Source organism: Montipora capricornis, unplaced genomic scaffold, assembly GCF_036669925.1.
Source record: "Montipora capricornis isolate CH-2021 unplaced genomic scaffold, ASM3666992v2 scaffold_264, whole genome shotgun sequence".
Lineage (NCBI taxonomy): Eukaryota > Metazoa > Cnidaria > Anthozoa > Scleractinia > Acroporidae > Montipora > Montipora capricornis.
The window spans coordinates 1-16879 of record NW_027180012.1 but is presented as its reverse complement, the minus strand read 5'-3'; the positions used below and the strand labels follow the sequence as shown (position 1 = coordinate 16879).

The window sequence follows — 16879 nt, the reverse complement described above, 5'->3', positions numbered from 1 at the left end:
TTCTTGGTGTTGATTTACATCTTCAGAGTGACTTTGCTCTGAGTGAAATTCAATTTCTCGAAGTTTATCATGCCAATCAGGAACATGGAATTGTGCATATGGAGTTTGCAAAAAGGCTTTCCACTCAATTATCAAAGTTTCATCAGACTCTTCTTTGTTGCCCCATACTGAATCTTGACTTACACTCCATGGCTTGTGTCTGATCAGCTGATATTTACAGTAGAGTCCATACTTTGGACCTTCAGGATTTGAAGAGTATGTGGAGAAAAGTCTTTGTATGATATTGTCTGGCTGATTTATGAGTTTTCCATTTGAAAATTTATAGTTTGTTGCAAACTCAAGAAAATTTAAGGCTATTAAATCCTGTTTGGCAGATGCTGGATATTGTTGTCGTCTAGCATATACATCAAGAAAAGAGGCATTAGTCACAATGTCATTATCAGACAATCTTCGATTCAGATTAAGTCGCCTAGAGCCATTTAAGCTTACACGAGTTACTTTGAATGAACAGCTGACAAATTTTAAAAATAACAAATGATGCATTGTTTCCTTGGCAGAAAAATCCATTTGACCAAGTGTTTTCATTACAGTTCTCTTAACAATTCTGGAGCTACAGTATTATCTTCGGAATTTTATTTTACTATATTGTCAAAAAAATTGTTTGAGAATATGTGATCTGGTCTCACTTTTTGCAGCATATTTAGCCAGGTACTCTACACAGGCATGGTAATCTGTAACTACTTGAATATCACAGTTTGCTCTGCAGCCCTGCAACTGAAGGCGAAGTTGGTTATTAATTCTCGTATCATTTCTTTCAGTAGCAATTTGGATTTTGTATTTCTCTGTTTTGTCTTTTGTGTGAAGGCGATGTTGGTTATTAATTCTCGTATCATTTCTTTCAGTAGCAATTTGGATTTTGTATTTCTCTGGTTTGTCTTTTGTGTGAATAGGCTCAAACTGCAATGTTGTTTTATCACAATGATCTGTTGGGAAGTTAAATCTGCACCTTGCTTCATTGTCATTTGCTTTTCTTTTCAAACAATATGCAGAACCGCAACGAGTATGTCTTTGAATAGTATTGAGTAAATCTTTATAGTCAGTATCAGTCATGTTAGCATCTACATTTATTTATTTTTTTTTTTTGACACAGGTGAATTACAGGTTTAATGCAATTATTTTCTTTTGGACTATTTGGATTATACGTAGACAGTAGCTAATCAACCTACTTGCAGATTGTAGCTTCAGCTGCTTCTCCATCTTTCATTATAGCCATGTCTCCATCTTTTGACATTTTTTTCTAAATGCCCTTTAAGAGCGATTTCATTCAGTCTGCATAGCCCTGGGGTCATTCTTTAATTTTGCTACACCATGGCAACGAATGGTACCTCTAGACTGCTACTGAAATCTATACCAATGCCATTCAGCATCAAGTGAATCCTATAAACAGTGTTTTATAAAATTTTGTAAGCGTTGTGTGAAGAACCAATCAACAATGTGTGGATTGTTAATTACATACTGTCTTCTGATGTCAGAAGAGATAGATGTTACCATCTGTCCATCATTTCCTACTAGAAGAGCATGCAGCTCTGGCCAGTGCATATCAGCTGATAAAAATGTGAAAAAGAATGTTGGAGGTCCAACGTGTTGTATAATCGCCTTCAAGTGTCTTCTTTTACCTTGTGCCAGTAAGCATTTGATCCAGATATGTTACTGATGTAACGTGAAAGCGTGGCCATGAATACATTTGCGCTGTTGTTTACAACCATTTCTCGCAGTTCATCTATAGTTAGATGTTGTTCTCCAGGATTCTGTTTTAAGAATATGTCACTTTGTTGCAAAAATTCAGTGCTCTTTGAATCATGTTTAAAGCCCAATAAGAAAATATTGGATGCTGGGCGAAACGATAATGCTAAAAGCCATTTTTCTTCTCTGCAAATTTGCACAAATGCTTATTATTATTACTTTTTGCTTAAAGTTACAAGTTTGTGTAAAGATGGATTAGTTGTATCACCATTTCCATCAGGGAATAATGTCGGAAAGTAGTGTATTCATTTAAAGGACTGTTTTCTACAGAGGGCCAATTAATTTGTCCCTGAAATTGTTGTTGAATGAATTCAATCTCTTGCTGTTCTACATTTGGCATAGGAAGTACACTAGACGTATCAATATTTCTATTGAAGACAACATCTTCCTCATCAAGTGTTGAGGGGCCTCTATTTGGAATGTATTATAAGTCATCATTTAAATTAGCAGTGTCTTGTGTTTCAACTGAAAGAAGGTCACCTGGTGCAGAATTGTTAGGTAAAGAGTTTAATGCATCTTGATTTAATTCGACATCCGAATAATGGTGATTGTGTTTCAGCAGCCAGAAAAGTGCATCTGCTACAACTTGCCTCCTTACATTTAGAGTTTTGAATGAGTTTTCTTTTCCTTTTATCTTAACCACAATCACAGAAAGATCTTTTGGATATCTCGAGATTTAGCTAGTTCACCAACATTCTGGGGCAAATTAACACACTGAATATCCCCTTTGGCCACCTTGTTTTAATTATATATGCACTATTGGAAGTGCCCGGACAATTAACATTTCTTAAACTTGAGTTAAGCCAGAACGTGCATTGGGCACTGTAGAAGGTACCATATCATTTTCATTGGAAATTTTTTTTGGAAGATCTTTCTCTCCAGAGCACCTTGAACACTGATAAGTGGGAAGTTTGTTCAACTTACTATTTACAAATCTAATGTTCATTTGCCTTATGGAAATTGTTCATGTTAGTCCTAGCCCACTTTTGTTTGTGAATATCTCTATCACTTTGCGTGTGAAAGCTAGCAAAGTAATCATTTTTCTCCAGGACTTTATGTTTATTTTGGGCATGTGGCTCCTTTGCAGTTCCGGTTGTACCACTTCTTTTGGCCTGTGATTTATTTGTAGTTGCTGTTGTATTGTTGCTTTTGACATATGATTTGTTTGCAGTTGCTATGCTAGTTTTCGCAGTACATATTGTATTGTTTGATTCATGTGAACTGTTATCAGACACTTCTGTATCACTGTTTTTGGCAAGTGAATTGTTTGCAAATGCTACTGCATTGCTGTTTTGGGCATGCAAGGTATTTGCTGTTGGTTTTGTTTTGCTATTTTGTGTATGTGGGTTCTTAGCTTTCAATAAATAACTCCAGCCTCTCTTACTACAGTGTGAAATACAGGAGTTCCTTGATACTTGTGAGAAATGGCTCAAAAAAAGCAATCACCACAGCCACCAACATCAAATGGTTGTAGCCCTTTTAAAGATAGTCTTTCTGTTAAGCGACTATATGGATTATTTTCATGATTGAGATTTGTCTGCACTAATTTTTCATCATCATAATTCATTCCTCCATTGAGACGTTGCAGCGAAGAAAACTTTCTTACACAATTTCCCAGCTCGCTCATTTTTTAGAAAAAATGCAAATATTCTGCTCGTGACGCTCAAGCGAGACTCTGATAGCAACCGTGATACTTCTAATTCATTTGGGTACCGTGTAGTTTTCATTTGCAGTGAGACGTTGCTCGGTCGACTTTTTGATGCAACCAAACTGGGTTGAGTTTAAATTGAAGCTTATGGAAGCTTTCAGAAAACATGGTACGCACTACTCCCCTTGAGAAAAAAAGTTTACTTGAGAGAACTGGAAAAAGCGTTTAATTTTGTGGATCATTAACTTTGCAAATCACTTATATCTTACCGAAAATTCGCAGTTCAGCCTCTCCTGGCTTCGAGCCCCGCTCGTCGTTGCTCTTACGAGGAAACGCAATTCAGCCTCTCCTGGCCTCTCCGTTTGTTGTTTTTTGTACAAGTAAACGCAGTTCAGCCTCTCCTGCCCTCTCCTTTCGTCGTTGCTTGTACGAGTAAACGCTGGACGTGGCATGTGCTTCGGAAAACTACATTTGCTAATTCACGTGAAAATTCACATGACCCATGCCACGAACCTTGAATTCAAGACCAGGACCTTTGCTCCGCCGTTTGCTCACATACCATTCATTCTAGTTGTAACAACAAAGGAATGGCAAGAATGTCCACACATTTTGCTTCGAGCCGGCTCTAGCGCTGAACGCTTTAAGAAAGTGCCGCTGACCACCGACGTCAAGATTAGTCTGCGTGCTCGCTTTTGCTCCCTTACAATGCTAAAGAAAAGTTTACATAAAACAGCACATACAAAAGGAGGCAGGGATGAGCAAGGTTGAATGGATTGCAACTAAGGTTTTTGTTAAATTTTATTTTGAAAACGGTTCAATCTTAACAATTTTTCAAAGTTCATCTCTGTGGTTTGTAACATACAGTGTCTATGCTCAGCAAAGATATTTTTGTCACGAAGCTTTGATTCGTGGTGTTCAAAAGTAATTTCTGGGTTAACGTCAAGTTGTATAGCCAGCAGGGATGAGTGATTGATGAAATTACAAAAACTTATCTGTACTGCCGTGACACAACCCCTTTTCCATTTTTATGTCTTTTTTAGGTCTTCTCAGGAAATACAGATCGAGACTCAATTGTTCACAACAGAATAAACCCTTCAATCAAAGCACGCTACATCACGCTGCGGCCAACTGCATGGAATAAACATATATCAATGAGGATAGAACTGTACGGCTGTGCAGGTACCACTTGACTGTTTGCAGGCCTCTGCTCCAGTTATTTGTAGGGACAGTATTCTTCTATAGAAGCACCGCCATTTTGTTTTAATTTTTTTTAATTTTTATTTTTTAAGTGCAATGTGGCGTAGAATATCAAGTTTACCAACAAGTAAACGTTTCCTTTCCCAACACTCGAACCCCCAAGTGGGAAGTTTAATAGAGATCGACGTCAGGCCGCGGCCAAACCCCATAACATCGTTGGCCAATATATGGCGGTGTTGAATAAGCAGCTGTAATAATAATAATAACAATAACAATAACAATAATAATAACAACAATAATAATAATAATAATAATAGTAATAATAATAATAACGATGATGATGATGAAGATGAAGATGATGAGAAGAAGAAGAAGAAGAAGAAGAAGAAGAAGAAGAAGAAGAAGAAGAAGTACCTTTCCTTTAACACGATAGTTTATTTAACACGATAGTTTTCAAAGCTGGTAACTTGTGGGGTCGTGCATAAAATAACCAACAAAATATTAATACTGTATATTTAAATTAAATATTAAAATTAAAAACAACCATAAAGTTATCCTATAAAAGTAGGTCAACGTACTATTGAAACTCCGGCAAAATTATCTTATCATATCATAAGGTCAAAAGATCCTTAAAACAGTTTCCGCTCCCCTGTATACGAATACTCTTGGTAAGTAACTCCGATAGTTAACCGTTGTTTCCATTCTGGAAAAGCTTTGCGATCTCTATCTTATAATGTAGATAGATAGTTATCCAGTGGTCAAATTCTAATACCTTACACTAAGGCTTATCTTTTCTTAAATTGAAGATAATTCTTGCTGCTCTAGAGTGCAACCACTCTCTTACCTGTAAATCCGAGCTACCTAGTGCACGAACCCCGCTAAACAAGGGCATACTTAAAGAGGGCAGGACCGTTTTGCAATCGAAATCTTTCAGAACATTTCGAGGTAAGAACCTGGAACGTTTTAGCAAGTCAAGTTTATTGGCAAAGCTTTTTTTAGCTCCGATACAAATGATGTCCAGGCAAGTCTGTTATCAGCTATCATTCCGAAAAGTCTAATCGATGTATCCAACTCCAGATTTGAGTCCCATCGACACTGTAAACAGGCACGGTGAGGTCGACGTTCGGACGCACGCTTTCAAAAAGCTACAAAAGACAACGGAGATAAGATCAAGTTACGAAATCGAGTAGTTGAAAAACATGTACCCAGTGGCTAAAATTGGCCATTTTATCCGGTCTAAAGTCTAAAGCGTCAAACGGCTATGATCTGATGAAGGCCCCAAAGGTTTAAAGGGAATAGAATAGCTCCATAAGGTCGCAATAGTAGCAAGTATGATAAATACTGTAAACCCTAACCCTAACCCTAAACCCTAACCCTAACAGACAACTTTTTTAAAAGACATGTTTCGGCATGCTTATGCCATCATCAGTTTAATGAGTTCCTAAGTGTGAACTCATTAAAATGAGGATGGCATAAGCATGCCGAAACATGTCTTTAAAAAAGTTGTCTGTTTCCTACAATAGAATAGCTCCTGTGTTTGACAAATATAGAACCTAGGTTTATTTTCCCGTTTAGTCGTTAATCGCAGCATTGGCTCTAACAATGCTCTATTGATATATTTTGAATGATGAACCAATTGACCATATTCGTATTCTTAGTATTGGACTAGAATTAGTTTGCAATGGAGGCTAATGTTAAAAGGTATTTGCATTTGAAAAGATTCCCCTTCATTAGCCTCCATTGCAAGCTATAAGAAGCAACAAAAGTGCTTGAGACACTGAATTGGAAAGACCGCAATAAGAAAAAAAAAACACCTTAACGTTACATTTTCCACTTGCACCTCCCCGTCTCCCTCCGGCACCCCCCTTCAATGTTGGCAACGGATAAAGGAAGTGTTAGTGATAAGAAAACAACATTGTGAGGGGGGATGGGTTACATGGAAAGATTTGGGAGGGAGAGATTTTTTCGAGATTCCTTAAAAGGGCAAAGTATCTCAACGTTTTTGGCACTTCCAGTCCAATACTGAGAACACGAATATGGTCTATTGTATGGCTTCTCTCATGTCCCTTTTGCACAAACGTAGGGTGCACTGAGCCTCTTGGTTTGGAGGACAATGATATTTTCGATGTCCAGTTAAGTGCCTCATCTCAGTGGAATGAGAATCACTCTCCTCAGCATGGAAGACTTCGTATGAAAGCTAAGGGAAACAGCGGCGGATGCTGGTCAGCTCTTAGCAGTGACTTTCACCAATGGCTGCAAGTGGATCTTGGTAGCGATAGCACAGTGACACGTGTTGCCACTCAAGGAAGCAATGAAGACGACCAATGGGTTAGCAAGTATCGGTTGCAGTACAGCCTTTCTGGAATCAAATTCAAGTTCTGCAAAAGAAGAAAAAGTAGCGTAGCAAAGGTAATCCTTCAGGCGTCTTTTTCCAGAGCGAGTGTAATCAACTTCTCTTCTGCGAATTTAGTTTCACCGAAATAAACGGTAGCACTATTTAACATCACAAAAATTGATGCTTGGCCTCGTATTGAAAACGAAGGTTACTTAAACTTTTTCGAGGTCAGATAATCGCAAAAAATTAAAGTTTCCTGCATCAGTTGCCTGCATGGTGCCACAAAAGGAAATAAATTTTGCGAGGCGTCTAAATTTTCGTAGCTTTCAAGTAGCGTAGTTCCAAGGTTTCAAGGTTTCAAGATTTTTATTTGCCATGATTACATATAATGTACCGATTTAATAAAGAAAATACAAAAAATTGTAAAAAAGGCGAGGAAGCCCATAAAGAAACTATAAGAGCTTATGGAGCTATGGGCTTCCTCAAATTAGACTAAGAAATTAAGTTTAAGATAGCACCGGGACGTTATACAATATATTATTAAAAAGACGAAAGAGTGCACACACACATTTATCCTTAAAAATACAAAAGCGTAAATACTTCGAAGAATTTGATGCTACTAACGATAAAGAAGAAATCTTTTAAGGTTTTTGCAAAACTGAGCGGTAGATCCAGATGACTTAATTTGACTGTCAAGAGAATTGAAAAATTTAGGGCCTTGGAAGCGGATTGAAATTTTCGTATATTAGTTCAAACTAATAGAATATAAAAATTGGAATTGGATGTGTTTCTAGTGTTATAAGGATGAATATAATTAGCCAGTGTAAACATGTCATTAAATGAATTCGGAAGTAAACCTTTAGAGAAGAAAAACATAAACTTGCCTAAATGAAACAAAACAACATTACTGAATTTTAAAACTTCGAGATCTCGAAAAATAGGATCTGTATGGGAATCCGTATGAACGGAAACCCTATGGAAACCCTATTCCCCTATGGGAATCCGTGTGAACGGAAACCCTAAATGCACGAATTTTCAACCGGAAGAATCTTCGTCCGGTCCCGTGTGGATGTAACAAAATTTTCGGTAATAATATCTTGCCTGTTTGTAAAGAGGAAGAAACACATTTCATTAACATAAATCATGTTTGAAAGATGCCCAGGGTCAAATCTGTTGATCAGTGGAATCTTAACTGTTGACGGTGACTCATTCACCTTCTCGACCTAGTCCAGGGGAGCAAGGTTAAACGAGTGGTGATAGCACTCTTCTTCCACGAATGTGACCCGAGTTCGATGCCTAGACGCGCCGTCTTAGGTGGGGTGAGTTTGTTAGCTCTTTACTCTGTTCCGAGAGGCTTTTCCCCTCTCCTCAAAAACCAACGGTTCATTTGAGTTAAAAAAAAAATGGTTTCTGTGTACCATGTCCTCAATAATTTCCCCAGCGCTAAAAGAGTTGACACTAAATAAAGTCCATTCATTCCGTGTCAATAGCTGATGAAGTTAGTTTTTAAAGAAACTGAGGCACTGTGTCGCTGTTTTGTTTGACACAGGAAAGTTTAAAATTGGTACCATAAGGGGATTAAAAAGATCGGACCTTCCCATAAACGTCTTCGTTCTTACCTATGACCAAGGTTTAACGCTAGAGACTTGAGCTTTGGCTGACCTATCCACTGTGGTCAATGAACTTGCCGATTCGGTTGTTGCTACTAGATTTTTGTTACCCATATTAGAGCCAGACCGCTCAGTTTCGTCCTGCGCTCACAGTGGCGTTTCACTTTTTTAGGTGTTTGATGGCAATGTTGACAGGAACACCATTGTGTTAAACAAGTTAACCCAATCAATCAATACCCGTTTTGTCCGCTTTTTGCCTGTGGAGTGGCATAATCGTATATCAATGAGAGTAGAAGTGTATAGATGCCCAGGTACTTGCCTAATCATGTCTGGTAATTATCAAGTGTAACAGATGTTATGAGTTGTCTTAGATAGCTCATTTAAGAATAAAAAAGAATAACCACAACTGTTCGTGACAAGTAAATTGGGAAAATCCAGTTATTTAGATAAAATCAAATAAGAGGAATAATTCTAAAGCTCAATCTCTTGTCCTCGAATAATTTTTAGTGTCACGGACTGGTTATTTTTTTTTTACTTACGGAAACGGACTGATTTATTCTTGAAACAAAGTAGAGTTGCTTATTATGTGGATCTTTCAAAAAAATGGGTGCAGCATGACATTTGAAGTTTTGGCTAAGGGATACTTTTCGAACATCGTTTTTCTCTAAAGATCCTTATACCAAAACAGGTCTTTTTATCGTTTCTTTCTCTTTTTATATTTAGCTTGCGTAACTCCTCTTGGAATGGAAAGTGAGGAAATTGCCGCCTCTCAAATCAGCGCATCCACAGTGCGAGATAGTAACAGCCCTGCACGACTTGCAAGGTTGAACCTGAAAGCAGAAGGCAACATTCCCGGGTGCTGGTCCGCCATGACAAATGACCTTGACCAATGGCTTCAAGTAGATCTGTTAGATTACATTACAGTAACACGTGTAGCAACTCAAGGACGCAATGGCCGCAAAGAGTGGGTGGCCAAGTACAAGATAGGATATAGTGATGATGGAGCAAAGTTTGAGATTTGCCGAGATTCAGAGGCCACCACGCCGAAGGTATACTAATTTTATGATATCTTACGAAGTAAAAAGATTCCTCTATCTTTGAATGCCTCCGATTAACTGAATAGACCAGTGTTTCTTGTCATTGTCAGTCGATATAATTAGATAGTAGCAGAAAAAATATAATCATTTTGGTGTTTCAGATCGATACAGGTTTGCCTCGTTTTGTTCAACCACCCTGCCGGCAGTCCGCCATCTTGAATTTGTTTTCGAGTGGCCGTAATTTTGATTAATTTTGGTCTAGGCATCTGGGTGGTATGAACATCGTTTTTTTTTCTTTTTTCAAAAAAAGGTGATCACAACTGTGTCGTGTGTGTTTCCTTTATCAGGTGTTTGATGGAAACAAAGATAGTAATACAGTTGTGTACAACAGACTTCATCCTCCAGTCACTGCACGGTATATACGACTAATGCCTGTTAAGTGGTATGGACATATATCAATGAGAATGGAGCTGTACGGTTGCCCAGGTAATGCATTTATTAAAGTAGTCTGATCGTACGAAGGCCCAAAATACCTCGCACTATCTCCCCAAGCAACCAAAAGCGAAATCAGACCAAGTTGAGGCTATCGTTGGCGTGTCTTCTTACGCTTGCAGCCATCTACACCTATTTTGCTTCGAGTCCAGACTTAAAAACGCTAGTTTGTCTTGTATTAGTAAATAACGGCTTTTTTTTTCCTTGAAAAGATGATTGAGGTGCTTACTGAGCGCAAAATAACTCAAGGTCTCTGGCAAATAAAGGTCAGATGCCATTTTCTTTATTCTCTTGTGCCTTTTCATGAGGTTTCAAATTTAGATATGTCGCGCAATTCTGCGCAATGTGTTCGGCTTGATGAGATAAGCCATGAACTGGCGCTCTTTAGTGCGTACGGCAACGATAAAAGTGCGCTGAGAATGTAATTTAGTAGGTACTATAAAATAGCCATCTCGTAACTTGAACTCCAGCTTTTGTTAACAATTCAACGGCTCCACCTCGGAATTTATCGCGTGGGGTAATTTGCACTTCCTCATTGGTTGGCAGGTAGGTTGGTAGGTAGGTTGTCTTTATTTATAAACGATATATTTAAAAGCTGGAAGCTTGTGGGGTCGTGTACAATACATTACGTAGATATTAAAAGATAAATAAAATGAGCTTTTAAAATAAATCACAATACATTACTTAGATATTGAAATGTAAACAAAATGAACTTTTACAATATATTACAACTAATTTATATATCCAATACAATTAAATGCAATTTATGGACGGTACCTACTAATTCAACGATATTTTTGCCCCAGTTTATAGACCTTATTCATAAATGGCAGTCACATTTATATTCTTTTGTCCAAGTGCAAATTAGCCTACCAAGCCTCATTTTAGAGCAAGAATTCTTTTCAATTCACTGTATGGTATCCAGGCTCGGTAGGCTAATTTGCACTTGGACAAAAGAATTATAAATTGACCGCCATTTATGAATAAGGTCTATGATAATCCAAAAAGAAAATTGGGGGTAACCACGCAAATTGAAGCCCAATTATCTCTCAAAAACGCATGGTTACCCACAATTTTCTTTTTGGATACCAAGAGTACTTCATAAGATCTACTTTCTCCGGATGCTTTTGAACTGCGCAAAATAATCCCTGCATTAGTAAGCATCACCGATAGGAAACCCGAGTATCTCGAGATGCGCAGAGCGTATGCGCAATAACAATAGTAGGCACCGTCCTTAAAGCGTATTGAGAGTTATCAACGCGACATAGAAACAAATTATATACAAAATCTTCAAGTTTAAAACTAGCGTCGAGGCTGATAATACGTTAAATTTAGCGGCCTTAAAAAGATCTCAAGTTTTGAGCTTTTTTGCAAGATTACCTTGACTTGTGTCAGCAAAGTCAGCGTATTTAGAGGACAGCATGTTCGACAGGACAGTGCCTCTATATGCGATGGAGTCCTTTATAAAACGTGTTTTGAAACGTGGTACCAGTAGTGTGGCGCGTGCTCTAATTGAATATGAGAGATCGCGTTTCTTCGCCATACAGTTTATTAGGGTGCTAGGCAGTCTTCCGTTATAAGCCTTATGCATGCATTTAAAAATAGCTAATTTATAGTAAAAACGAATAGTGGACCACTCTTTCGGTAAATTGAAAATAATTCTACCCAGTGTACAATGCAGCCTTTCTAAAGAATCTAGAATATCGGAGCCAGTGCACCCAATAAAATAAGGCCATAGTTCAAGCTGGGCAATATAACCCTCAAATAATAATCGTGAAGAATTTTTCTTGGCAGAAACCTCTGCTTTTTTTAATTAGCATAGTTTGTTCACAAAGCTCTTCATAAGCTTCTTAAGCTCTCCTATGCTGCACTGCAGTCTTAAGAGTCGTTATTTAATGACCGAGTGAGAGTGGAAAGAGGCTAATTAACCGAAGTGGTATAATCAGTGCCATCCGACGACAAGAGAATCGCACGCGATGTGAATTGACTCCACCTTTTACCATTTAACCGGTAGGGTGCGCTTCAGCGCTTGGCATGGAAACTAAAGAAATCCCAGATGCTCAGATCAATGCTTCTTCACAGCTTGATGAAGATAATGCTCCAGGACAGGCCAGATTACACCTAAAGAGGATAGGTGACAAACAAGGGGGATGGTCAGCACTTACAAATGATTTTAACCAATGGCTTCTTGTGGATCTTGGTAGCTTGACCATGGTAACGCGTGTAGCCACGCAAGGAAAGAATGGATTCGACCAATGGGTATCCAGATACAGGTTACAGTACAGTATCGATGGAGCCCAATACAGTTACATCACGAAGTCCGCCAACAGTTCTGCACAGGTGACTATCATTTGGCACTTTACACAACTTTCATTTGGGTCCTCACGTAGGACTGCATCCCCTGGTTGTCCCCAAGCACTTCATTCTTTTTTTGTCTACAAAAAAAACGACTGCTTTGATTGGAGACCAATGAATGATACTTAGTGTTATCGGAAACTAACTTTTATTCCGAGTACAGCCACCTCTCCTGTAATAATTTACTCCTATATGAAATTTTTCGCGTCTTAATTTTGTTAAAATTTCAGGTATTTTATGGAAATAAGGACAGCGAGACTGTTGTTTACGGCATTTTGACTCCTCCTGTCTTGACGCGCTTTATCCGAATTTTACCAGTCGAATGGCATAATCACGTATCAGTAAGGCTTGAGCTCTACGGATGCACAGGTATTAAACAATGACTTGAAAGTGCAAATCATTTTTTTTTTGCGTGTTTTAGTTGCAATAAATGGATGAATATCTGTTCTGTTATATCTTTCCTAAAAGAAAACTGAATGAAATTACTTTCACTAAAGTGAACCGAAGACAACTTGAATAGAGCAGGGGAAAAACTTGTGCAATCGATTATGTCACCACTCAGTCTGGTTTATGGTGACACAAGATTTTTGCCGATTTCGCCTGCAAAAAAAAGTGTGCCAGATTATGATGGTAATAGTAGTTCACGCTTTAAATTCTGTCGGTTGTTTTCATTTGACAACAGAATATTGATGCGAAGAAGTTATACTCGCACTTAAGTGGGCAATTTAAGCAAATGTCTCTTATAAACGCCTGAAAATTTCTGGTAGCTTCAAAGGGAACCACTCATGACTGCTTCGAACCAATGGGTCCTGCGATGCAGGTGCAATGCTCTACTAACTGAGCTATGAAGCCGCACAGTTGGGATCAGGTCAATGTCTTTCATTCCTTAGTCCTTTACACGAGAACATATGAGCCTAACAAATTAACCTGCTCCCAATTGTGTGGCCTCATAGCTCAGTTGATAGAGTATTGCACCGACATCGCAGGGGTCATGGCTTCGAATCCCGTTGAAGCCGTCTGAGTTCTTGACGCGTCTATATAGAAAAAGTGATAATTGCTTAAAATTTCCAGCTTAGTACCTATAACCGGCACTTCAAATATACATTCATTCATTTGTTAATTATTCATCTTACCCCTGATGTTTTAAAGGTGCAAAAGATTGACTCTTCAGTTTGACTCGATGAGGATTGGCAAAGACACAAGTGGCACACATGGTTGATGACAATGCAATGCGTGCGGCGTGGAAATTATTCTCTGCATGCGAAAGTGTTCCAAAGTCTTCCACCGAGGATTTCGGTCTTACCCTTTAACTGTCAATTTCCGCTTACTCGTCAATGGGGACCCCCCTCGGGGGCTTAAAGAGTTAAATATTTAACCAAAATTCCACCTGATTTTTTGGCGCTCGCATTTTGAACATCCGAACGAAAATAGAATGATCTAAGAGTACGACTCTTTTTTTTTTTTTCAAGAGTGCCTCAATGTTTAGCAATAATACCCTTGTGTTCAAATATCTCACTTTTTATAGCTCCCGTTGCCATTACGACTGCACGACCTCGGTGGTCAACGATCTCCACAGTTGCAGTCACCTCATCCAATGAAACGGAGATGACTTCTATTCCAATGAATGACGTTACACCGAAAGAGCCTCAAAGCGCTAAAAAAGGAAAAGGTATGGATTATTTTATTTTAAATATGTAAGCATGTAAATAATTATCACGCACTTTCTCACAATTCATAAACGAATGGGAGATCTGCACCACGGCAAAGCATAATTTTCCAAACATGTTAAAAATGTTGGAATCCTTTTCGTATCAACACTGCTGGGTCTAAGGTAGTTGATCTTTGGTTTGTAAAATCGATAAATCCTTTCACTTGGACAGGAAGCGAGGATTTCGGAATGCGAGTATGAATTAATAACGAGTACTTCTGGATCAATTTATAAATTTACAAGTGAACAAACGTCGCATTTTCAGTAAGATCAGTTTTTAAGATTTCCATTGTGAGATATGTACTTGTACCGCTATCCTGGCTTCTTTTTCTTCTCTTGTAGGGTCTAGCGTTGAAGTAATAGTCACACCCGTGTTGGTGTGTATTTTTATTGCTGCCATCATATTGGCTGTGTACTTTTACCGAAAAAGGTGAGATGTGGATCAGGTCAATGTGCAAATCCTCAAGTTTCATTCTTAAAAAAAAAATGTGGCATGGGGAGTGACAGGTTTACCGTTTACCGCACCTTGTTTTAAGATTTACATTTCTGGGTCATTCCCATAGGAAAATTACAGGAGGAAATTCCCAAATTTCCACTGACAATATGGCTTAATTGGGTTGGTCATATTCGGTCAAAGCAACAGGGTAACCATCTTTTTAGTTGATTATTGCGCGTAATTACCATGAACGATCGATGAGTTGGTAAGTGGTAGGTGGCAACTATAGAGACCCGAGATGACTTGTGCTAAATAATCATGTTCTAGGAATAGAGCTAAAAAGAATGATGGCGGAAAAGTGTTATTCCGGAGGTAAGATTGATCAATAATGTTTATGAAAGCGAATGACATGCGATTATTTGCATTATCTTGTAAGTCCCCTCTTTAAATCGGTTAAAACCATATCCAATTTTCTGACATCCACACATTACACCCTACTGAAGTGATACGACCAATTTCATTTGTATTCCCATTAACTGTTGTTGTAATTCACTCGATAGCTTCCTCGTCCATTTTGATGCATTTTTTGTTATATAGAAAGCCTGCGAGTTGATCCCTCGAGGACAGTGAGCTGCTTTACCCTCTTTTCTCTCTCCATAACTTGCTGTGTCTTGAAATACTATTACCAGAAGCTAGGCCTAAGAGAAAGATAACTAAAAGTGTCAATAAAGCTTAAGAAAACAAATCTATGTAGATGCTTCAGATTTCTTGGTAACAAAATCAGCTAACCATATCTTCTGTCCTGGTTTTCTGACTCGTACAGGATCTCCTTCACTCAAGACTTGCAGGTCTTCCACATTTTAGTTGTAGTATGTTTTTGAATTATTGCACGCAGGCTAGACTTTGTTTAATACTCTGGGTAGGATATTGTGGTTCCAATTACGTGGGAGTGGTTGGCAAGCGGGTTCTTGTGTGACGTTCCGTTAGCATCTGTTTAAAATGAAGAGTATGATTTCTTTCGAGATGCCACAAATAGTATCAGCATGAGAACCACAAAATCTGACTGATCCAAAAACCCCAAACGAAAGAGCTGTGATAAACTCTTTCGTGACAATATTTACAGTAATGTTAACTTTTCCTCCAATTCAGTAGACAAAAAGTGGTTTCTTTCTTTTTTTTTTTTTTCAATGCTAAGATTAAGTGCTATGATGCACTGTTTGACGCTTTTACGTTGAAGCATAAAGGAGCGTCTTTTACCAGTTTTCCATCTCGTTGCGATTTAAACCAAAGACGACCATTTTAAGGTTTTGCTTCAAGACTGCTGAAAATGTTGAAAATAATAGTTTTCACTAAAAGTGCCTTTTGAGGCTCAAACGCTCAATTCGACATCTAGGACATAAGTTGTGGAATTCTCTCTGAGGCTGTGATAGTATAGGAACATCGAGAACCTTTTAAACTGATTTTATTAATCATTTTCCATTTCATCAGTGCTGTATGTGTTTTGTATAATTCTAGTCTTTTGGTGAATGCAGATTTTTTCCCAAGGACTACTTTCATTCAATTTCCCGCGTTTAAGCTTTATCTCTTCTGAGATCGGAAATTGGAGATGAAGCCCTACCAGGGGTTTCAGGGAACAAGATAACATGGCTTATTTGAACTGGGGAACAGGCTCGGTAACAAAAGCCATGTCTTCAAATGCAACTGTTTGTGACGTTATCATCTTTAAAGAAAAATGAAGGAGAAGATGTTTTGAAATGAAAGTTTGAAAGATCAGTTTAGTTAAACAGTTGCAAAGATAGAAGCTCAATATATATATATATATATATATATATATATATATATATATATATATATTAGTAACTTTATATTTTTGAATATTTTTGTATTTTTTTAAACTTTAAAACTTTGACGTTGTTATTTAGGTCAAACAGTAATGACTCAGTCGACTCAGAGGCAAAGTTTTAAGGACAGGTAAGGCTTAAGATAACTTAACAGTTTCCTGCACAGCATTCAACGCTATTCAAAGAGACAAAGAAAAAATGTCATCAAGAACTGATCTCTAGTTTACTGAAATTGTTATTCTCATGTAATTGTTAAAAGGCTCAAAACTCGAGCAATATTTTTCGCCTTATGTGACACTGCTTAATATATGATCAATACGTTGATCGTTTCTGACAGTGTTATTCTTACCATTTTCACCTTTAAAATGACCCCACGAGGTTGCCGAAACATCGCTCTCTTTTATTTTTTTTACTACT

The 16879-nt window shown here is 38.0% G+C and overlaps 1 protein-coding gene across 1 annotated transcript in view; it reads left to right on the top strand.

The window, feature by feature from the left end:
• Positions 1 to 16593, top strand: part of LOC138035145 (uncharacterized) — a 32012-nt gene extending 15419 nt beyond the window's left edge. The window contains exons 4-14 of the mRNA XM_068881975.1: positions 4492 to 4630; positions 6732 to 7057; positions 8766 to 8904; positions 9317 to 9642; positions 9978 to 10116; positions 12137 to 12462; positions 12708 to 12846; positions 14003 to 14146; positions 14528 to 14615; positions 14949 to 14993; positions 16544 to 16593. Coding sequence (XP_068738076.1) covers positions 4492 to 4630; positions 6732 to 7057; positions 8766 to 8904; positions 9317 to 9642; positions 9978 to 10116; positions 12137 to 12462; positions 12708 to 12846; positions 14003 to 14146; positions 14528 to 14615; positions 14949 to 14993; positions 16544 to 16586 — 1854 coding nt within the window. The 3' untranslated portion in view covers positions 16587 to 16593. The remainder of the gene's footprint in view (positions 1 to 4491; positions 4631 to 6731; positions 7058 to 8765; positions 8905 to 9316; positions 9643 to 9977; positions 10117 to 12136; positions 12463 to 12707; positions 12847 to 14002; positions 14147 to 14527; positions 14616 to 14948; positions 14994 to 16543) is intronic.
• Positions 16594 to 16879: the final 286 nt, after the last annotated feature.